The following is a 24557-nucleotide window of genomic DNA, read 5'->3' as shown; positions in this document are numbered from 1 at the left end:
TTGAATAAGGCCTATCAAAATTTGAAGACATTTCCTATATTCGAAAGGTAATTTTCTTCTCCTCCACCATACCCAACCAGTCATTCGCTTAGCCATTCAATCAGCCCTTGGTTTGTTCATACCAATATTCTGAGCACGTGGCAGGTGCAAAGCACCACGCAAAGCATTGGATACTCAAAAGAATAAAACACAGACCCTGTTTGCTTAGGATCACACCATTATAAGAGCAGGTAGGGGGGATAAGAGAGGGGCTGGCTTACAGTCTTCACATCATTGGTGCCGATAATTCCACCTATCTCCCCCAGATCCTTCAACAGCAAATTCAGAATCTCAGTAGCCCTCTTTTTCTGGTGGTTGCTAAGCTCTTGTAGCTGGCTCAGTTCTCTCTGTGTGGTTGTCAATGTCGTCTGAAAAACATATTTTAACAGCAAATTAAAAGAGCTGCCCATCAATTCATACCCACTGCATTGCAAAGAACAACAACATAAGGTAGGATGGAATTCTTTTATCATTTCATGTGATTTCAATGAAAGAGTCCTCTAAAGTCAAACTACAGTACCTTACTGCCTTCTTTGATAAAAAGGAGAATTTGTCTTGGCCTGATATGTCTACGTATCACATGACAATTTGCAAGTCAGTGAAATCTCATTTAAAATAGTCGAAAAGGAGCCCTTAGGCTGATAATGTGTGATTCCATGCTCCTCCCCGTGAGATGTTCTGTTTCAGTCCTCATTCTCCAGGGTCCAAACACCTGCAAGCATCCCCACCACCACATCCAAATAGACCTTAGACCTGCTCCCTGGACCACTTCCAAATTCCCATCTGACTTCATACTAATAGATGGGTCAGGAAGACCCGAGAAATATTCATGAGTTTAGAAAACAACTTCTAAAAAGTTTTCTAGGGACGCCTGGGTGGCTTAGCAGTTGAGCATCTGCTTTCGGCTCAGGGCATGATCCCAGGGTTCCTGGATTGAGTCCTTCATCGGGCTCCCTGCGTGGAGCCTGCTTCTCCCTCTGCCTGTGTGTCTCTGCCCCTCTCTCTCTCTCTCTCTCTGTGTCTCTCATGAATGAATGAATGAATGAATGAATAATAAATAAATAAAATATTTCTTAAAAAATAAAATACAGTTTTCTAATCTTCCCAGTGAACCCAAATTGAACACTCTTCGTCTCTTCTCAAAATTAGCTGAGTCTTCATCTTAACATAGAGCTCCATTTTCCTGCCAAACATCAACAACCCATCTTTTCTCCATCCCTCGTGTCTGTTACCAAAAGGTAGATATTTAGAATTAACTAACTTAATGAACTCAACATCAACAGAACAGCCATATTTTGGTGTCTTGATATTAACTTGACCAACAAAGAAAATAATTTCCCTAAATTGCAGAGCTGTGGAGGTTAACGCAAAGACGCTTCTGCAAGTCTTCCATATGCAGCTATTATACTAGAGCACTTTTTAATGGTCTCACTAAAAATAGTACCCTAAAACAGTCTAGTAATACTTGGGCTTGGCAGAAAATAAGAACTATATTATGGAAAATGTCCCATTGTTTTGAGATGCAAATAATATGAAGGACTAATTAAAGAAGCCTGTAGAAAACAGTCAGCAGAGGAAAATCTAAGTCTCCTCCTTTGTCCTAAGGGACTTCTGGTTTGTTTTCCTGCTTCTTTTTAGTTTTGTTATGGCATTGCCACTGCTTATTTCGTTTTGTTTTTTAAACCCACAGAAGCAGTAGATCCCATCTTGTGGAGCCATTTAAAAATGCAGTTGAATATACAGAGTTAGGAGCATTTTCCATCAGCTCTACGGTCAGCAGATTAGAGCTTTCCTGCACCATCTGCTACTCCTTGCCTGGGAGGACTGGATGTTTTCCACAAAGCAGGCTGGGCACAATCCCATGATACCAGGCCATTGGGTCAAGGTGCCAAGGGCAGCTGGTTACAGCCACTCGGCTCCCCACCACCCATTTTCCAAGTAGAAAGGGACAAAATGGAAACATCCCACCCCCAGCCACCTCCCAAAATGCTCACTGGCCCTGCTGCCACTAGCTCACTGTGCAGAACCTGCAGCTTCTTTCACCGGCAGAATGTGAGAATCAGGAAATGTGCAGACTGAAGCACCAGCTTACAACAGGACAACAAATAAACCAAGTCCATGAGTCCTAGGCTAGGACAAGAAGTTGTGGGGATGGGATGGGTTTACCCAGGAGGGTGTAAACAAGACGTGAAATCCATAGCTTCTATCAACCACCCAGTCTCACTTGTTAATATAATATTTGAGATATATTTCCTGGCATTCTAGCATATACACAGGCCTTCACTAAGTGCTTTCTGTCAATTGTCTCTAGTTCTCATGTACTGAAAGGAGCATGCTTAATGCCATTTTTACAGATAAGGGAATAAATATTCACAGAGTTTAAATGTCTCAATTAAGGGCTAATAGTTGTAAAGTCAAAATGTTAACTAGGATTTTTGTGGCTCCAAAGTCTGCACTCTCTCGACCACTTGCAAGGCATCCCTGCTAACGTTATAGGCCCCTGGATATAAAACAATATGCAGTTATGGAATAAGCACACAAAAATCACCTACGTGAAGTATTGCAATTATTGGGAGACTTCAGAGAATGCCTCTAACGCTGAAAAACCATTCTGCCAACTGCCTTCCTATACAGTGTCTGTCAACAGACATCAACATACGTACAGGAACAGCAACCAAAAAGTCCCAGCCCCTAGACACAAATATTCCAACCGTTTTCTGGGCCAGCTCATCTGTCAGCTGCTCATTGGCTCTGGTCTTGTCCTCCACTTCCTGTGACTTCTGGTCGTAATTGACAGCCAGCTCTTCCAGGGCCTGGAGAACTTCCTTCACTTCATCTTTGGCTGCCTCATTCTCAATCTGGAGACGTGTCAGCTCTTCCTGGATCTTCTCATAGTCTCTTCTTGTGGAAGCCAAAAGCTGAGGAAATGAGATGGCATGGAACTGATAAACATAATGTTCAAGTGTTTCTGTGCTGTGCACTGTTCAATATAAAGTAATTTTAAAAACAGATAGAGAAGGGCCCCTGGGTGGCTCAGTCAGTTAAGCGTTGCTTCTAAATTTCAGCTCAGGTCATGATCTCAGGGTCATGAGACTGAGCCCCGAGTCAGGCTCTGCACTGGGTGTGGAGCCTCTTAAGATTGTCTGTATCCCTTTGCCCTTCCCCCTGCTCACCCACTCTCTCTCTCTAGAAAAAAACCCAAAAACAGAAAACAGAAAAAAACAGATATAGGATGCTGAGGATGACTAGAAACCCTACTGTATATCTAGACAATATTTAAAAAAAAAAATAGCATGAGGCTTCAAAAATCTGTTTCTTTTTCTTTCTAGAGTGTTTTTGTTGTGTTTTTTAAGTTTAAAGCTGCATAGGCTTGGGGCACCTGAGTGACTCAGTGGTTGAGCGTCTCATGACTCCGGAGTCCTGGGACCGAGTCTGACATCAGGCTCCCTGCAGGGAGCCTGCTTCTCCCTCTGCCTATGTCTCTCATGAATAAATAAAATCTTAAAAAAAAAAAAGGAAAAAATAAACCTGCATAGGCTTAACTAAAGAATTGATCACATATCAAAAATCACCATACTCTGTAGCTGGCTGGCTATTCCAAATGTTGAACATAGAAGGAACAATGAAGGGGGTCATCTCTGAGGACAATGATGACAATTCTTGTATGGCTCATTAACCTTATTGCTATTTCACATTGTAAACAGGTTGATTTCAGAGTCAACCGAAACAGTAAAAAAGGGCAACTGACATTTTTTCTTAATATTCATCATGAATGTGTAGAAGGACATATCCCAAACATTAACATTAGTTAAAAGTGAATGACTAGGCTTACGGATGTGTTCATTATCTTTGTGCCTATTGTATTTTCTGATTTTTCTTATATAGAACATATATTGCCTTGGTAGAATAGAAAAAAAATCCTGAGTTTTAACTGTAAGAAAAAGGAAGTTTATCATAGACAGTTGTACCAAGTTGGAAATGCAAAGGAATAGAATAGGAGGAAGAAGGCAGGGAACACCAAGCAGATGGAAGACCCAACTTTAGTTAAGACAAAAATCAATTTAAAAATGATTGATCTGATTGCAAAGGCATAGATGATCTCCCTACCAAGGGTATTGTTTGCACAGGAGGTATGGTCATTGCCCTGGAACAACAAAGGAAAACAAAAAAGGAAGAGAAAGGAATGGCTATAAAGAGAATTAGGTCTATGGAAGGCTGGGACTGAGGACATGAACCCAAGCCACCTGCTAGAATTGTATCATATGATCCCATCCATAGCATTTTAACAACAAAGCAGAAAGCATACTAAAGCACAGAAGAGAAAAAAAAATATTTCGATGGTCCTCAGCAGGAGAATCACTAATCATCTATGTGTGACAGATTGGCTATCTAACCTTTACTTAGGTTCCTGTTTGTAAAATACTTGGCACGTTCACTGGAGGACTGAATGCCATCCACAGAAAGGCTGAAAACAATTTGCCTCCTTTTTTTTTTTTTTTAATTTGCCTCCTTTTTACTATGTTAAACACATACCAGTTGAGCCCTTGGAGCCCTTTCCTCTTTGCTTCACCCTCCCCTCCATCTCTACTTTTGTTTTTATTTTTTTTTTTTTACTTCCTACGAGATAGCATGAGAACACAGTGTGCATCAAAGACCTGAGCTGGCTGATTTGCAAAGCTGGAAAAAAAAAAAAAAAAAAAGAAAATACCCAGCAACAGGAGGAGTGCTGGGCACTGGGTATGTGGAATCAGAATCATCCTTGCCCAAGCACCAAACTCCTTTATCTCTGCACTTCAAAGACTCACTGCAGCAACCAGCTACTCACTCTCAAAACCTCAGAGCTCTACAAAGTCAGACATTTATTTTCTAAAATCAGCTTTTAACAGGCACTGAAAGGAAATCTACCAAGAAATGTCCACATGATTCAATGATTTTTGAAAAAATTCTTTGCAAATTAAATTTCTGGAACAAACATCAACAACAAAGACTAATAAGAGAACTTCATAAAAAAAATTTATTGCATTCTTTACCTCGTCCTGATCCAACATCTGTTGCTTTAGCTTTTCAGCCAGCTGGCTCTGCTGGTTAATTTCATCATCCTGAAACGAAACATCATGTTTAATGTTTTGGGGTTAGTTATGTCATTTTTGATATCCTGGCTTCCCGACGACAGTGGGATACCAGGATGCCAGCTGTAAGCTTGCTAATAAGATGAGGGGAATGGTGGTGCTTCCCCGTAGATGAGAGATTGGCTCTGGGATCTTGATTGGGTTAAAACACCTCTGTGCCCACCTTTCTCAGCAGGTGAAACATCTGGGTTTTCTGGGATATATAATAGCCTGCACATTCAACTCAATTTCTGCTCATCCAGAAATCAGAGAGCTAGGGTTTAGGAATTGAAAGGGACTTTGGAGCTATGCCTCCCAGTTCAAAGACGCTAATAAAAAAAATAAGACAGTGAACTTCTAACCATCTGCACTGTAATATATTCATGTTCCAAATCTCGTCAAACACATCAATGACCAGGAATGCTGCCACATGATCGGTAGGAGAGACCAATATTTCCACTTCAAATCTCTTAGTTAGAGAGATTGGAAAACATGCACTAGAGAATTAATCTTGGGCATGAGCAGCTCTCCCTCTTGATTAGAAGTTAATTTTCTTGCCAGTTTGAAAAAAACAGCAACAACAAAAAAAAACTCAAGGTAGTGGGGGAGGCAGAAACATGAGGGCTTCCTTTCCGGCCTATCGTTAAAAGTGGGAAACCTCCTCTCCACTGTGCTTCCCTCGCTCTCACTTGCTGCCACTAGGTGCTGCTGCGCCAAAGCCAGAGCTACGCGCCTCCCGCCGCCCGGCCGCCCAGGGCAATCGCGTCTGCTCCCCCAGTGCGGTGCCCCCAGGTCCCCCCAGTGCGGGCAGAGCGGCGGGTGGACAGCTTTTAACCAGAGCAGCCTCAGCCTTCCCGACAAACACTGTCATGAATTCAAAACGCAAATGTGACGCCTAGCCTGCTGAGAACGACTTGGCTTCACATGTATCCCTCCCTTACAAACAGGGAAAATCCCATTTGACAACCCTTCCGGGCTTTAAACCCCAAGCAGAGTCGGATTCCGTATCCTTGGGTCCCTCTGTGCCAGGTGCCACCCAGGCGTCCTCAGGGCAGCTTGTAAAAACCCACGCGCCACACCCTCTGCCCTTTCCAGTGTTCAGGGGTGAACTCAAGGGCCTGGGGCGTAGAACCGCACTTGTCCATGGGATATTCTCTGGCCTATTTGGTGGGGTCTACGCATACATTTAAATCAGACGGACTCCGTGTGACGCTTTCCATAGAGCAAGAAAATTCTAAAATCAGGATTACAAGATCTGTATCTCATTGTCCTTTGTGGAGGACACCTTTTGGCTTTATTTTTCTGTTCAGGGAAACAGAAAAAGTTGTTTCCACCGAACTTTTCACTCCAATGTTCCTTTAATGGTTCAACAAAATACTTATGACTTTCCTCCCCAAATCCAATTTCTGGCAGGAGAATTAGGGAAATTACACCAGAGTGAAACTGCCAAAAAAATGGTACTTGCACAACTAGGAGACTACTCTGTAGGGCATATTTCCTCTTCTACTTTATAAACTTAGAACGTCAGTTACCAGGAACAATTTTGTGTTTATGTTCCTTGGCACATAAATATTAAACAACTTAACATAAAAGACTCGAGGAGTTTAACATCAGGGAGCTGCCATCCCTTCCCCTGGGACACATCAGCAACGGCTACAAGGGACAGAAATCAGAAGAGAAGCACAACAGTGAAGCCCGCCCTTTGTTCTTCTGTGTTCACTCGGAGCCTGAAGATCGCAGGCTTCCTCTCTGACAGGTGACAAGGCAGGTACAGTGATTTCTGAGGTACCGTTAGGAGACAGGGCCATCAGCCCATCTGGGAAGGATGTGAGGAGCAGGGATTACATTGTAAGACCACGAATCACTTGTACCAGAGACACTGCCAAGACTACACTCAGCCTCTGTGAAGGCGACTTCTCCAAGGAATGAGCATAGTCTATCATAATCCTGAAAATTTTTTCAAAACCTCCAGAATAAAATGTGCTGCACAGGCTACGTCTATACACTCGAGTGCATTCCTTAGAATGAGCTCACTCCGATGCTGACTGTTAAGGTCTAGTCCAACATAACAGATTCCAAAGCACTTTTCAGAAAATACTCTTGTTCTTGAATGTTCATATATCTGAAATGGTGAGTTGCCAACTGGTCACGGGCCACCTTTAATTATAAAAAACGTTTTGTTGCGATGGTAATCAGTGAAATAAGGTTCAACTTCTATTTCTACTTGCACTTAATTCCTCTCACACATTTCCAATAGAATCCTAGTATTGGAGGAGATGAGAAAACAAAAGAAACAGTGCCAACGCCAACTTGCTCATCTTGTAACTCTGCTTGCAACCCACCTTTGCACCACCACCCCGCGGATACCACACAGGATGACATTCTCCCATAAGTAAACAGAACCCAGAAGAGAAAGAAAGAAACTACTATTTACTGAGCAACTGCTACACCCCCAGAAACTTTTATCCCTGCTACAACTTTTGGGGGGAACCAGATACAAGCCCCATGTGGCAGATGAGAAAAGTACCACCAGCAGGGTAGGCCATTCATCAGTCCAAGCCTCAGCACTATTAAGACACACGTCAGACTCTAAAGTGTATGTTTTTCCATCACACGGTCCTGCCTTGGATAGTACCTGTCCTTAGACCTTTGGAGAGACAGCGCGGAGGGGCAGAGGGAACAGCTGGGAGGAGACCACATATAGTCTTTCTCCCACCACATTCTATAATTAGACTCATGAGGGTTGACAAGCTCCTCGTGTAAAGGGCTAAGACCCAAACGAGATGACCACAGGACTGGGAGCCAAAAGATACACAGCCTCATTCCAGCCCTGCCACCTCCGGGTGATATAAACCAGCCAAGTCATGTAACCCATCCCCCTGACCCGCCCAGGCTAGCCTCTCATCTAGACCTAGATACTTTCAGCTCTACCACTCAATAACCTATAAAGATGCCGTGCCTCAACTCGCAGATTCTCAAAACTATCAAACCACCTCTCATCAGAAGCATGAAAAACCTTCTAGAACCTTTAAGAGGAGGACAAGGAAGAATGACAGCTGATAACGCATCACCAGGCAGCCCGAGGGGAGAGTCACTAAGGTCAGACCACAGCACCGGTGCCCTCTGTGGCTGAGGCTGGTCAGTGCTCTCTCAGATCTCAGAGACCCCCTGTGATGGAACACAAACGCTAACCCTGAAATGTGTGCTTTAGAGGGTTTCCAAGTGAATGCTCTGGGAAAATGACGTCATAGGGAGTGTCGTAGGCTTGTCATCAGGAGGCAGAGACTCTAAGGTCAGCTCCGCCAGCTACCAACTGGACACCCCCAAGCATGGCATTTCCCTCACTCATGACTCAGTCCTCATCACTACACTCCAGAAGCTGCATCCGAGACTCTAAAGTCTCTCTCGGATCACTGAAAGCTCCTTAGGCTACCAAAGCAAATGATCCCCATTCCAACCATGGCAGGAGTCCTTTCATAGAAAACAAAGTATAGAACCAGGTTATCATTCATCATCTGAAATTCTTTAGGGATTACTAAAGTGAACCTATCAATTCTAAAATGAAAAAGGAAACTGTAGTAGGTTTAAACAATAGTGTTTCTTCGGAGAAATCAAGAAACTGCATCCACTGTTACCTTACTATTGATCTCCTTTTTTTCTTACTTTGAGATTTTGCATAATCGTATCTGGTTAGACATGGAAGGATAACAGTATGTCAAGTGCCTAAAGGGCACTTAACCCCGCTCTAAGGGTGTGACTGTCTCATCAAAGAGGTTGCCAGAAGGGCGGGGTGCCCCCAGTTTAACACTGTGGTTACAATGCGAATTCCCAGAGTCACAGATAAGCAGAACTAACTTCACACTTTGCTTGTAAAGGTGATACGGACTGAGCTTCACTCAGAATAGCCAGGCCCGTAAGATTAATGGCAATGTTAACAAAGCGGTTTCAGCCAAACCAGAGGTGTCCCCAAGCACTCCAAGCTGAACCACAACAGAAAAGATTAAATCAGACTAAAAATATCAGCAACCTTGATGAAATGAACCGAAAGGATTTAGAATATTCCAAGGGCAATATGCCAAGATCACATGAGACATCAATTTAATTTCCTATGCCTCTGGGATTCCTAACCCGACCTTCACTGGGGACGAATGATATACAGTGTTCTCCAAGGTCTCTTTTCTTCCATTCCAACTTATGCATTTACATGACTTTTGAGTCCCAAAAGTTTGGCATAGAATTGGACATCCCTAACAGCATGTTCCAACTACTTCATTCAAGAGTAAGCCCCTGAAAACAGATTCACCAATAAAGGCAAAGCTGTCAGACCACAAGCCATTACCATTGGTTCCTCATCCCACGGCCTGAGAGCTACATGATTAAAGAATATTAGCTTTAGGAGTCACCACCTTGTCCCTACAGCTGGCACTACCGTTCAAGTTTTCAAAAGGGGAGGCACAGGCCCAGAGAAAAATAGAAGAGACAATTACACAAGGATCATGCAGTGATCAGCCCCAGTCCCATGTCCAGAGTGAAGACTCTCTATCTAGACCAACTCTCCAGGTCTTCCGATCAAACTTCCATGAAAGTTTCCATTCCACACGAGTCAAGTTCCAATCAAGAGCAGGGCAGATATTAAGGAGACAGACATAAACGTCAGTCTGCAGCCCTACAGTAGCTCCATGGGCCTGGAAGCTGCTTCTGGCCAGTAAGTCTAGGACCCGCCAGCTTCCGCCTAGGTACCGGAGTGAAGACTATCATCTCTGGCTACAGACCTTATCATCCAGCTGTCTGTAGAGACTGGAGATCTCCTCATCATACTTCTCTTTCTCCTCTGCAGAGATGCCAGCAACAACAGGAGCAATATTATCTATGATGGGGGTGTTATCACAGGGCTCCAAGGTCTTCTGGTCCTTAGCATTGATCTGTTCATCCTCAGGCACAGCTTCTCCTGCAAAGCACAAGAGGGGTTGGGGATTGAAGAAATTCAGCATGTAACCCTACAGGAAGAGTTCCCAAAATACCCACTCCCATGAAAAGACACAGAGGACACAATAGAGAGCTGTTGTAGAAAGTCAGAGCTTGTGTTCTTTTTATTTGGCAAGGAAGGTGGTAGTTAATTGATCAAAACTAGTCTAAGGGGGATCCCTGGGTGGCACAGCGGTTTGGCGCCTGCCTTTGGCCCAGGGCACGATCCTGGAGACCCGGGATCGAATCCCACGTCGGGCTCCCGGTGCATGGAGCCTGTTTCTCTCTCTGCCTGTGTCTCTGCCTCTCTCTCTCTGTGTGACTATCATAAGTAAAAAAAATAAAAATAAAAAAAAATAAAAAAACTAGTCTAAGGAGGAAGAAGACTATATACTACTCCCTGTCTCGTGATGCATCACTTAAATACTCGGGTTCCACCAACCACACAAACTCTTCACTAATACAGCTTGCAGGGACATCCAGAATTTTTTGCAGACACTTTCCCTTTTTTGGGGAATATTCTGGGGTTTTGTTGGAATCAGATTCTATCTAGTGGTTGATTCACAGGCAAACAGACCTCTGAGGCATCCTAATTACCAATTAATTAGGATATCATTCCATTAGGAAAAATAGTCAAATCAAGGAAATTCATCACTATTGAGGGGAACACTCCAGGACCGTAATCGTCTGAATCCGAGACCCTCTGAATCTGAAGCAGAAAACCAGGGTAGCCCTGGACCCGGGAGCTCTGACTGACATAACACAAACACACGTTCTACTATCATCCTCTCCCCTAGGAGGTCACAATTAATTGGCTCACCTGGAGACTTCAACTACACTAATTTCTTATGATGTCAAGTAGATCCAGGAAAGAAAAAGCAGCCAGTCCAGAATATCGCGCGGACACCCTGCATACCACTTCTCAGTCTGCAGACTGGCACCTACTACTTCTCGGTCTTCAGAGCAGTGTTTGCAGAGGCCTCTGAAGGAAGCGTTACCGAGCTTGACTATTCAAGAGGCAGCTGGGGGCTCAGTGGTTGAGCGACTGCCTTAGGCCCCCAGGGCGTGACCCCAGGGTCCCGGGATTGAGTCCCACATCGGGCTCCCCTGCAGGGAGCCTGCTTCTCCCTCTGCCTGTGTCTCTGCCTCTCTCTGTGTGTCTCTCATGAATAAATAAAATCATCAAAAAAACAAAACAAAACAAAACAAAACAAAACAAAAAAAAACCTTGACTATTCAAATTGAAGGGCAAAAGGGAAGTTCTCAGGCTGGTCAGTGGCCAGCCACAACCAGAAAATCACCTTGCAAAGACAGACTGCATAAAAAGGATTCTATGAAAACCATGTGGCCCAACTGAGTCTCTCAAACATCTTTTTGGAAAGCAAACCAAAACCAAACATACTTTTCCATCACAATGTTTACCATCGACTTCACACTCAGTTTGCTACAATCAGGGAGTGTCTGCAATGTTCCAAGCCTCACCCAGTTCTCAGCCCATAAAATGCATTTTGTGGAAAGTCCCCAGGAAAACTGCCCTAAGACAGAGGGAATTTCTAAAAAAAAGAAAAAAAAAGAACTGGATCTCCTCATCTGTGGCTTTGTTAACACTATGCAACACGCCTCAAGGAAGCCACCTGGACACTGCACACATTTATCTGAATATATAAACAAAACACCTTGTGATGGGTTAGCTTTGCTGCTTAAGATTTCGTAATCTCACCTGATAATCACAAAACGGTAGGAAGGCCTCCCTGTCAAATAAAATTAACATCCAGTGATTTCGTTTCTGTGTCACAGTTCCATTTGAAGCAAAACCTGGAATGAAGTATTCCTTTGCTGCATGTAAGACTGAGCCAACCCTTTTTCCTTCTGAAGCTCATCTAGACTGTACTGTACCTACGCCTTTTTCTAAAATTATTGACCTGAAACAAAACCAGAATATCAGAGTAGTCTTTGAACTGAACCTGAACCAAATCAATATTTCATTCAGTTCCAATTCCTGGTTTAAAACATCCATCAAGGACCTTGCAGTACAGACTGGATTTCATCCAATTAAAGGATCTATATTCTCTCCGGCCTGCTAAATCCACAGGCTATAAAAGCAGTACCATATTCTAGTTCCCAAGGATTTCTTTTTTTTTTTTTTTTTTGCCTAAATATATAGATCTATCTTTTTCTAACCACAAATTACATACACAAAAACTGTAAAGCCCTCCTTCACCCCTACCTCCCAATTTTGATCCTTCTCCAGAGATGCGTACCACTAACATTTTGGTGACTCTTTCCCCTAGTTGGGTTAGACTGTATCTCTAATTTTTCAGCTCTACCTTCTGAACTTTGTGAACAGGGCAATCCAGTGCAGCATGAATTTAATCTTGCAGCTTAAGCATGATGAAGGTGCAATTCTTGACTGCACTAGACCAGAAACCAGCAGAACATAGTCCTATCATCCTATGCCAACTTGCCCCGAGTGCAGAGGCGAGATGCAAACACCGCTGGAAGAGACCTAGTCCCCACGTTCCTTGGTTCCACATGGCTGAGAGCCAGTGCCACCACGAGCCTGGGGTGAGCTAAGGAGCCCAGGGATGATGCCCTAGAGCCTACTGGCCAGTGACCCTAAATCTGCCCCTTTTCCCCACTGAGGAACTGCAGCATCACTGAGTACCAGAGTTGTCCAAGAACACAGCGGTTCATCAAGCAGCCAATGCTCTGCCGCGAGGCACCCTGAACGTACTCGACAAACCTCGCTAACATCTCCGGTACCGTGGCAGGACGCTGAGCCACGCTGCATCTTTTAACTGATCTAATTAATCACAAGTCCATCTTCTGCTTAACCTCTTCCCTTGCTTTTTCGTAAAGGACGAAAAATAATGATTCCTTTAACACGGCATTTCTTAAAGATTGAATTACCATAGGCTACGTAAAAAAAAAAGCAAAAGCTTATTATTGTTTAAAGTCCATCTCTTATCCTGTCCTCGCCCTAACGATTTATCAACTGTTTGCGCTTTGCAGGTATTTTTTACTTGTTCCGAGATTACTGTTCCTGAGGTCTTCACAAGACCTTTGTGGTTGTAGCTCGATTCCAAAAATAAAACACAATGTAACTACACAAGTCCCTTTCAGGCTTATTTTTGTGATTACTAAAACAATATTCGAAACCACTAGCCGACTTTCTGGTTTCTCTAAAACAATTCTCTGAATCAAAGCATCAACATGTCCCCTACAAAGCTACATCTAAACAGGGAGCTCTTCCCAGTTTATATTCCAAAGGTCAGGCAGTCAGGATTATTTTTTACAGCAGCCGTTCAGGCCGAGAAGAACAAAGCAGCAACACGCAGGAAACAAAAGCAGGAGGCATCCGTAGGAGAGCACAGCTCCTGCCCAGAGAGGAACGGAGAGCTGGTTCTCCCCAACACTGCTACCCTTCAAAGGACGGAGGAAATGACTTCCAGAAGCGTCCCTGGTAACTACAATGTCCGGCTCACAAACACGTCTGGGGATTGTAAATTCCCAGCACTATGCGAGACCTGACACTAGGCAATCTGTCTCCATGGCAATCTCTCCACGTTAATCGAGAATATTCCCTGCACTGCAGTGGACGGAGTCTCCAGAGAAGGCCCCACGAGGTGATTATGGGACAACCGACTGTGACAAGGCACACAGCTGCAAACAAACCCCGGAGGAAAAAAAATGTCCTAAAATCTGGTGGGGAGAGACCGGAAAAGGACCACCAAATGAAGATGAGCATCTATTTTTATTTTGATTCCCCTTTTTGCATTTAAAGCAAATTTCTCCTTCTCTTAGTTCATTCCCCGAGGCTTTATACCAGCTGTCTATAGGGAAAGAGCTTATAATACCGTAAAGCATCTGATTTTCTACAATGAAAGCTCCCCCCACTCCCACTAGAAACCTTTCCTTTCTTTAAATAAGCATTCTGGCATTTCCTATTGTCAGATGTAATTACCTTTAAGGACTAAAAAGATTTGTGTGTACACAGGAGCATTCACTAGGAGCACACCTACAAGGTTTGCAGAGCATTTTAATTATAAAACGAAAACCTCCCGAGGGCATAAATAGCGTTTCTACAAAAAGTAAAAATCCATCAATTGCAATAAACAAGGATGGCAGACTAATCAAAAATACTCGTTAGGGCTATTAGTTAAAAATTCTAAAACAGGCTTTTTGGTTTTTCTTGTTTTTTCAAAAAAAAAGAAGAAGAAGAAAACCATTAGACTGCCAGTAATTCATTAAAATTTCACACATGAAATAGCAACGAGCTAGTTATCCTTTTCATAAATTGAGTCCCTAAAGCCTCTGGAGAACATAGAAAGGTAATTGCATTCTCTCTGCAACTCCAGGGGCAGAGATTTGCTGGTCACTCACAGCTTCCGTCAGAAACCACAGCAGATCTGGCAAAGGAGGCTCTTTCTTTTAATACCAATTAAACAGGCCCAGTGGCAGACCTAATGGCAGGTAATTTCTATATCAAAGAAACTAAAAGGAAATCTTTAAGTTGCCAGATGGGTAAGAGCAGCTGGCTACAAGATGTCATTATATAAATGTGAGGTTTTAAAAAAAAAAAAAAAAAAAAGTCATTCCTTTATGGGATTATTTTGCACACAAATAGCATCTCTCACCCTAGTTCCTAAAAATATTGTAAGCAGCTTAAGACATTTTCTAATCCCTTCTAGAGTAATTTTCTAATAAACTGGTCACCCAGGACGCCGAAATCTCTTCACAGTCCTGACCCCTTGGGCAGCCCCCACCATTCTAGCTCCTAGCGGTCAGGCTTTCTACAGAGTCTGGCTGTGCTCTCAAGAGAAGCGAGCCTGACAAACCAGGGGGTCTCCAACGAAACGCTAACTTCTGAGCTCCTACTGCAGGCCTGAATCCAGGCCGGGGGAGGGGCGGCACGCTCGACGTCTCTAATGCTAGGAGAGCAAATTGTGTGCCAGCTACGCGAGGCCACACAGTCCCACAAAGCCCCGGATCAGACTCCCGGCTACAGATTCAGCCAGTTAGGGAAAGCAAGCCTGCTGGCCTGGCAGGTTTTAAATGGTGGAGAACAAATCTGTTCTAGAGAGAGATTGCCGATTTTTCCACGCCTTCCCAGCCTGTGATGAAATCATTTCTTTGCATGACTTCAGCAGATGGGGTAAATCCACATCCATTCTGTTATTTAATGTATGTAATTATTCACGAGACACTGCAGATGTGCCCTACTGTTGGGTCACTTCCCTGTACTTCTGACACCTGGATCTTCAGGGCCTCCTTTTCTGACTTCTTAAGCCCCCCGTAGGATGTGGCCACTTTTAAACGGGCAAAATTCAGGGGCGCCTGGGGGGCTCAGTGGTTGAGCATCTGCCTTCGGCTCAGGGCGTGATGCTGAGGTCCTGGGATCCAGGGCCGCTTCGGGCTCCCCGCAGGAAGCCCGCTTCTCTCTCTCATAAATAAGTAAAATCTTTAAAAAATAAGGGCAAAATTCAAAGAATTATCAAAGAAGAGGGGGCACGTGTAAAGACCGACCTGGCAGCAATGGGGAAAGTGGGCCCATTCCCTTTCCGAAGGTCCCGGCCCTGGGATTCCAGCACCGCCTCCCTATCCTCCCATCAAGAGTCTTTGGGATGAACTGGGGGGAAACGGCGGGGTGAACCGGGAGCCATAACTCACTCTGAATCCAACCCTATGTTCAAGTCCTTTCCATGTATATGATGAGCAAACCACAGAGCTGGGAAGGAAAAAACCCCAAAAACAATCCTACTCGTGGCAACCGCCTCCTGCATGTATCTGTCCGTAAGCACAGAGGCTGCACAGAGCTCCTGAGGCTGAGCTGCCAACACCTTCCAGACTCCAAGGACTGTCGATCGATCTCAGCCCACAAGATGTCACTAGCAGGGTGCCGTGGACCGGTGGGTGTTTTTCACTCGGCTCCCATTCTCCTTGTGAGGAATTCCATCTTCCAGGGCGTGGAGGCCGGGTCGGAGGGCCCAGCGGAGGGCCCAGCACCACGCGCAGTGGCTCCCTTCTCTCCCAGGCCTCTGGGCCTCAAGGAAGGGGGTGCAAGGAAGGGGGAGGAAACCCAAGAGGGGATCCACGGCAGGCGCGGCCCCTTGGGAGGCCTGGCCTCTGAGTAGGCCCAGGTTTGCCAGGTGAGGCCGGCTGCTCGGCTCTTCTTGGGTTCTTGAGTCGCTCACAGATACCGCGTGCCTTCCTGTTCTGCTTAAGGCAGGCAGGGCCCGTTCCGACCCGTTCCGACCCCGGCACCCCAAGGCGCCTGGCCCTCCTTCTTCCTTCCTTACAAAATCAAGGCAGGGCTTCCCCTTCAGCCAGCATGCGGGTGTCCTGAGCCCGCCTGCCCGATGCCAGGCGCAGAGAGGAGGCACGGCCGAGCGTGGCGGGTTCGCCCCGAGTTCCACGGTGCCCCGAGGACAAAACCGGCAGCCTCGTGTTCTGCGCTAGGCCCCGAGGCGCAGGCGCTCAAAGCTGGTTCGGAGCGGGGGCTGGGGGGGGGCGGCCTGCAGGCTCGCGACAGGGGGGTCATTCCACTTCCACGACCTCGGGCGGCCAACGCCCTCTCCTGCAGCGGGTCCCAGGACAACCCACTTCCATCCGCCTCCTCGCCTCACAGGATCGGCCCGGACCCAACCTGCCACTGTGACATCGTGCGATTTTACCCCTTCCAGTCCTTTCTTTCCCTGCCTCAGTCTACAGAACAGCACAGAGGGGAAAGCGCAGCAGGGGGAGGCACGCGCGTCTTCTCTTGCTCTTCCACGGCTGATCCAACCGCCGGACTTCCAGGCACGGGCACACCCGAAAGGACGGGCCCCCCTCGGCAGCAGGGACAGCACCACCCGACGCCGCCGCTGGCCTGTGCAGCCCCCAGGCGGGACGCGAACCAGGCCGCGGGCTCCTCCAAGTTTGGAGCCGATGCTCGCTTCGAGTTTCCGAAGAAAGTCAGAAATCCCCTGTCCCTCGGTGACAGGTGACAGGTGGGGGCACCGCGTCTCCTCTCCGTCAGCTCTCAGGAGCCCACGCTCCGGGGACACCAACCAGCCCCGCTCGCCGCCGTGAGGAGGGAGGCCTGGCGCAGGCGCTCCCAGGGCCTTCCTTCCCGTGTGGCGGGTCTCACGCTCCTCTAAGTGGAGCGAGCCAAGCCCTCACCTCGGCAGGGCTGTGCGCAGGCCGCCGCCCTCCACGCACAGCCCTGCCCTGTCCGGGGCGCAGCCACCGTGGGCGAGTCTCCGGCCGGACCAAACCTCGAGGGCTGCTTGAGGGCTCAGGGCCCAGCCTAGGCACAGGACCAGCGTCCGGGGCTGTGTGGCTGGACGCGCGACCGTTAATCCTGAGGTCGTCCTGCGCTCACAGCTGCTCCCAGGACCAGCCCCACGATGTTCTACCTCTACCGGCCGCACTTCCAGCCCCAAATCTGTATCACCGACGCTCCTTCTCTACGTTTGCAACTTTTGCTTTCGGAAAAAAATTGTCTTTAAGACACAGATGTCAGCTTGGGAGGCCAGGAGGGCTCCGCAGATCCCCTCCTCTATCACCCCCACTCAGGGATTACGGGGTAATGGCCGAGGGGGTCGCTCTCAAGACCCTCTCCCTCTCCTCTTCCCTGCCCGCCCTCTCTATAGGGAAGCTCACCCCTACCCATGCCTTCATGGACTTCCTCAAGTTCAAGTTGTCTTTCTTCCTCCAGCTCAGCCAGTGCCTCCGAGCGAGCGCTGCACCCTTGGACCTAATTCCTCATTTGGCACTTCACCTGGATGTTCGAGGGGCACCGCAAAGCCCCCTCCTCACCTCATCTGTCTTCAGTCTGGTTCTCCTCTGGTGTTTCTTGTTTCAGTAAATGGTCCCACCCTCCATCCATCTCGGCAAGCCAGCCAAGTTGGCACTCTCTCCCCAGGGCCAGCTCCTCAGCAAGGCCTGCTGATCTCACCTCCTGCATACCTCTCTGGTCCGCCCAGGTCTCTCCCTTTCCATTGCCCGGTCTCTCCACCCAACTACTGCAACCTCATCCCTGGAAGACCATCCTTGTTCCTGGCCCTCCTCCCCCTCTCCAGTCCGTTCTCCAATACGACCAACAACCAACAGATCTTCAAAGCTGCAAACCTTATCATATGACCTTCAGTTTAATATCCCTGAAGGGCTTCTCACTGCTTCCCAGATGAAATCCTGAACCCCTCCCACCCATCTCAGGCCACGACTGCCCCACCCCAGCTCCCACATCCAGGCTGTCCCCGGGGGATGTTGTCAGTGCAGGTCCCTCTACCCTCAACTCCCACTTCGACCTTGCTGCTCCTAACTGCTTCTCTTAGATGCTATTCCCTAGGTTGCATACTGGGGGAAGCCTTCACTGGCTTCTCAAAGTCAGGGCCCGTTGTAATAACTTTTAGTCCCTTATCCTTTCCCTTTTTGGCTGGAGTCTCTCCCTCAGCAGGACCATAAGCTCCGTAAGTGCAGAGACCATGACTGACGGCTCACCCTTTCCTCTCCAGCAATGGATTAAAGGCACGTTTACGTAATCTATGAAAGTCTATCACATGCCAGAAACCATACATGAGTTTTCCCAAATTCTGTAAATAAGGGCTTATGTAGGCTCTCACCCCGTAGGACATGGAAAACCGTATATTTCTGAGTAGCTCTACAAGGTGAATGAAGAGGGACAATTAAAACGATGCCAAGTTAAAAGTCCAAAAGCCAAGGGACTGTGCCCGGGCAGGAGGGTGAGTAGGCAAACAGGGCGGCGGGGCCAGACCCCTGAGGACAGAGCTGGTGGAGAGATGGAGCACTGCAGGGTGAGAGCTTGGCAAGGGCTAGGACAGAAGAGAAAAAAACAAGGCCAGTTGCCCGCTGCACAGTGTTCTTAGACCAGGCTCCCTCCCTTTACCAAAAGGCTTTACTGAATGTTCCAGTTGCCCAGCAGAGAACTGACCCAAGAGGATCCCAGAAATAGAACAAAATTTCATACGGCCGCTCCCTGCCTTGCCAACCATCCCTCCCCACTCTCCTAACTCCTGCCAAATCGCAAGGAATCAGCCACGGGCCCCAGGTGCTGAATTATTCAATTATTGTAGCCGCTTTCAAAACATGTGTGCAGCTAGAAAATCTCCCAAAAAGAAAAGAATTGTGTTATTTAGGCTACTAGGTCACTTCTCGAACCTCTCCTGAATCCCGCTTTGCTTCATAATTGTTTTTCCATTGAATAGTAGGTCATCGGCACCCCACCTTTCCTAGCACAGCACGGCGGCAAACGCAGAAGCGCTAAGTCTGCAGTTACCTACAGGCGGGCTCCCCCCAACCCTGCGGGCAGCCCCAGGCTCCGACGCTCACCCAAGAGACTGAGGTCTGCAGCAGCGCCTCAGGTACAGTGGACACAGCATCCGAATCTCCAGCTATCCACTGTGCCCTACACACACCAGCCTGCCTGTTCAGTTTAAAAAAAAAAAGAAAAAAAAAGAAAAAGAAAAGAAAAAGCAAAAGACTTCTACCTTCTAATTCCATCACAATGCTAAAATTTCCGAAATAATCTGTCTGCACTTGGATCTGGAAACCCCTCTTCAACGCCTCACCCACAACCCACCCACCCAGTGTGTGTCAGCTCTCGGAGATATTTTCTTTGAGTAACAAACCAAAGAGAATGTTTTTTCGGAGAATAAAAAAAAAAAAAAAAAAAAAACACAGTCACGAAATAAGCCTGTAAGACTCCATTTTAGTACAGAGCTTCTTTAGGAGCCCTCTATTTCTGGCTCTGAAGAAGCAGAGCATGAAGATCCCTTGGACGCCCTCCTCCCCCCCCCCCAATTGCAAATATTTGTCAAAGCTGACTTTTAACCCTAAATCAATTATAAGACTCACATAGGAGAGAATGACATTTTTCATTTAACCAAAAGCAATCTGAGCCACAAAGTCTCGAGCCCTGCCCTCTAAACCTCAGCTGGGGCTAGCAGAGAGAACTGCAATAACAGATCGGGGAGCACGTCATCGGAAAGAGATAAGGCAACCCTGCAAACAGCCACTTGCCCACACGAAGCACACACGTCCGCCAATGACTGGGGTTCGGGCAGAGAGAAAACCTCACTCGCGCACACGGGCTGCTGCGAGGCGGGACCGAGCTCCACCACCGTCCCCTCCTCCCCAAGTGACCCAGGATCCCGGCTGCCCCAGGAAAAGGCAAACACACGTCCGTGCCTCATTCCTCCTTACCGTTCCTCCATCGGTTCAGTTCCATCTCTAGATGCTGGATCACATTCTTCAGAGTCTTGTTTTTCTCTTTCTCTTTCTCGTATTTCTTCTTCCATTCTTCCGCCGTCAATTCCAGGTTCACAGACACCGTATTCTTGATGGTCTTGGCCCTGAGGTCCAGAAACAGAAGGGAGAGACTCAGGGTAGCTACTGGCTTAGCTAAATGGTGAATACAATTAAGCTTCAGGCGCCTTCCCATCAGAAGGCCGAGACTGGGAAGCAGAAGGGACTCTGGCACCTACTACCACCCCCTCCAACTCACCAAACTCGCCGTTCCCCATTCCCCTTTCCCCCCTGCCAGTCTACATCCCAAGGGGTTTCCAGGGCCACGTCTTTTTCTGTTCCCCCTGCCACCACCTAAATCTATGTTCTTGGCCCTGACGTGTGACAACGGTCTTTTCCTCAAGCACTCAGCATCCTCCTCGACGCATCGTGCACGGGCCTGCCACGTTCATCTTCCTAAGGGAGAGCTTCCTTCTATCCTAACATTTATGAAACACCGGGGCTACACCAAGACAACTGAGCCAAAGTCTTGTAGAGTTTACAGTTTCTCCTACCAATAAACCACAGACGGAGGTTGCTTCCCTTAATCACATCCCTAGAATCGTCCCTGGTGTGTGGAACACACGTCAACACGTTTCCCGGGACCGGCACATCACTTGACAGGTTCAGGCCAGCCAGGTAAACCAAGGCTCGCTGCTGAGCAGCCCCTCTTCACAGGAAATTGTCACCACGCGGGAGTGGGGGGCCCACTGCTCTCCATTCATCCCATTTTCCAAGGAAAAGTCAGTACTTTTATCTCCCGGTTTTAAACGGTTTTCCAAAATAATGTGTGGGGCAAACAAACATGCCGGAGGGGCATCATTTTGTCATTTCCAGTAAAAGAGATGGAGTGAATGGGGGGGCGGGGGCCTGATGCCCCAGTGGACGTCTGGACAGTCACTCAGGGAGCAGCCGATGGGAGCAAAGGCGGTGGCAGCTCTTGCTAATACTAAAAAGACATGATTCACCTAGTTACCTGCAGCAATGAACACACAAGCAGACCTGCCCAATTAAAAAGGAAACTGACCACGACCGAAACCCACTTATTTATTTACTGAAGAAGGCAAAAACTTCATTTAAAACTGTGATTTCCTGTTTTATTTGCTCTTCCCTTTTCCATTTTTAACTCCCACAAGTTCTTGTACTGTCATATTTGCCAGCATTATCTGATGTGTGATTCAGGTTAATTAACTGTTGTCATGAAACGACATTTTGGACACGATTTCTATTTCGGGGAAAGAAATTCACCAGCCCTCATCAGGGCTACAGATGTCATTCCAAAAATTAATTCTTAAAACAGACAACTAAATAACCCAACTGTCAAACGGAGTGAGATGATTTCATCCTAAGACTCCACTTAAGAATTAGTAAAATTCTCCCTCGTTCTCTGTAGCTTGAGGCTTCTGTCCCTAGAAGTGCTTCAGCTCTAATTCATTCAAACAGCAGCAATTTCATTACTACTTCCAGTCTGTGCCAGCTCGACACTCTCGTCTCGCCTTCCAACATCCTCCGGCGGCAGCATGGATGCTCCTCAGGACGAGCACAAGCACCACAGCGTGCACTATCAACTCAGTAAGTCAGAAAGTGAAAAACAACCTATGGCTAAAATGCTTGTGGACATTGAAGGGTCCAGCTCGGTGCAGGTGTGGAATCTGCTTGGGTTCTCTCTCTCTCCCTTGGCCCCTCCCACGCCCGGCGCTCACGTGCACACGCTCTAAAAATAAATCTTTAGGAAAAAACAAAAAAAGAAGAGACATAGAACGGATCATCTAGAAACAGACATTAACCTACAAAGTCATCTAATATACAACAAGGTGCCCATACAGCACAGTGGGAAAGGATGGGCCTTTAAAATATGGTGCTGAGGGAGAGGGGTGTGTGTGACCTTTATCAACTCCTCCAATAGCATATAGACGTTCTCTTCCAGATGAATCATACACATAAATGTGAAACGTAAAAAGAATAAAGCCTCTAGAACAAAACAGGAGAATATCTTTAAGACTTTGTGGTAACGATTTCCTAAATAGGATATAGAAGTAAAGATAAATTTGACTTCATTCAAATTTAAAAATCTCTCTTCATTACAAGTCACCGTCATGGCTCAGCGGTTGAGCCTCTGCCTTTGGCCCAGGGCGTGACCCCGGGGTCCCGGGATCGAGTCCCACCTCGGGCTCCCCGCGTGGAGCCTGCTTCTCCCTCTGCCTGTGTCTGTCTGTCTCTCTCTGTGTCTCTCATAAATAAATAAATAAAATCTTTAAAAAGGAAAGAAATCAAGTTAGATGCAAGAATTTCTAAATCATGGAATAAACCAGAGTCACTGAAAGAGATACCTGAATCTCTGTGCCTGGAGTTATTTGTTTTAAAAAGAACAAACATTCTGTCTAGGGGTTTGAAACCAACCTTGCGAAGTAAAATAAAGAGTATCTCAGTCTCTCATTCCTTTAAGAGACTTAGAGTAAAAAGATGTTGAACATCTATAGTCCCTTTTGCTCTTTACCATGAACTTCAGAAATATTTACAGAAGAGAGGAGCCTAATCATTAGGTCCTATCTACTTCGGCCACTCACAATTCTCTTTCCTCCTGGGTAAATGTTTAGCTCATTGGCATCAGGATGGGTGGGCAGTGGTCTACTGGTTTCTGTTTGTCTGCCCTGCTCCCTTCAGAGCACATCCAATTATCTTCCAACTTTCACATTCTTTGCTCTTTTACTTTGGGTTTCCATATACTGGCTAACTGGAATTACACTAAACAGCATCACATCTGGACTCATGGTCCAAACACAGTGAATCAGCATGGATCCTCTGAGCGCTCAAGGACTGTGTTACAGACACAATTCAGGGACGCGTGAGCACACTCATGTGCATTTACTCTTCAACCCGGCCGCTGAAAGAATTTCAAGTAGCTTCCAAGGAAGCAAAATCAATGGGACAGCAAATCGTGAGATGCGCTCTTAAGGCAGGTTTTATGGTTTTGCCTAGCTGAACCTATATAACCATAGCGATACCACACAGACCTACAGTTTTGGGAGGTTATCTTCCCAGTATAGGAAAACAAAACAGTGATCTGCTGAAGCCTTACTCTAGCCGTAGATCCGCGGCTCCCTCACCATCTTCATAGGTCAACCTCACCGTGACAACGTTTGGTTAATCCCAGTGTGACCTGATTACTCCCAAAGGAACAGACAACTGTCTTGAGTCTTCATTCCCAAAGACCCTCAGTTTTTTCAGCCAGAGCCCCCAAGCTGTACACAGAAATAAATGCCTATTCCACAAGTTATATTCAGAGCAGACACTGCGCAAAATCCTAACCAAGACCACTTAGGGAAAGACCTTAACTAACCTCAGGTATATACCCTAAAGGCAAGACCCGCTCAGCACTAATGAGCCAAATCTTCAGGGTACAGTTATCACAGTTTCTGTTTTGCAATTTTTCTTTGTTTCTGTTTGCTTCAGAGAGTCAAGCACTGCTTAAAAAATAGATGATCCAGCCTTGCCCCAGATATAACATCTCCTTTCCCCACAGGAAGGGAACCAGGACCCAGTTTTTAAAAGACGTCAATGCTAATGAATGTTAACCACCTTTGAAAAACAATCTTAACTGGGGCTCTGGGGTCATGATCTCAGCGTCCTGGGATTGAGCCCCACGTCTAGCTCCCTGCTCAGTGGCGAGGCTGCTCCTCTTTCCCTCTGCCCCTCCCCTCTCTCCTGCTCTCTCTCTTGCTCTCAAATAAATAAATAAAATCTAAAAAAAAAAAAAAAAAAAGGTTAACCACCAGACCAAGCACAGCAAAGAACAGAAGCCACAGCACAACCTCCGCCTAGATCCCCATAGGGACAGGGTCAGAAAAGGACTCCTTTAGGCATATTTCATTGAGGAGTGGAAGGAAGATCCTGCCCCCACGTCCTCAAGCATTCTATCTCCGGCCCAGCACCTCTAGGTCTCTCTGCCACTGAATTTGTAGTTTACACATCTGGAAGCATATATCCACCCTTCTAGGGTTGCCAACCGCGTCCATCTCTACCACTGAGGTTAAGCCCCCACGGGTGACAACATTCTACAGGTGTTCTCATAATTTGGCATGTGAATCAAGCCCTTGTTGAAGACAGCAAGTTTTACAACTATTTGGTTCACATCACTCTGCACGTAAATCCCATCCC

At 46.6% G+C, this 24557-nt stretch overlaps 1 protein-coding gene across 1 annotated transcript in view; it reads right to left on the bottom strand.

The window, feature by feature from the left end:
• KIF5C (kinesin family member 5C) overlaps positions 1–24557 on the bottom strand; it is a 148968-nt gene that overhangs the window by 41488 nt on the left and 82923 nt on the right. The window contains exons 11-15 of the mRNA XM_077861652.1: positions 20319–20467; positions 9920–10095; positions 5070–5138; positions 2751–2957; positions 261–407 (exon numbers count right to left, since the gene is read on the bottom strand). Coding sequence (XP_077717778.1) covers positions 261–407; positions 2751–2957; positions 5070–5138; positions 9920–10095; positions 20319–20467 — 748 coding nt within the window. The remainder of the gene's footprint in view (positions 1–260; positions 408–2750; positions 2958–5069; positions 5139–9919; positions 10096–20318; positions 20468–24557) is intronic.

Source organism: Canis aureus, chromosome 20 (genome assembly GCF_053574225.1).
Source record: "Canis aureus isolate CA01 chromosome 20, VMU_Caureus_v.1.0, whole genome shotgun sequence".
NCBI lineage: Eukaryota > Metazoa > Chordata > Mammalia > Carnivora > Canidae > Canis > Canis aureus.
The sequence above is the reverse complement of the archived record's forward strand: the minus strand, read 5'-3'. Positions and strand labels throughout refer to the sequence as shown.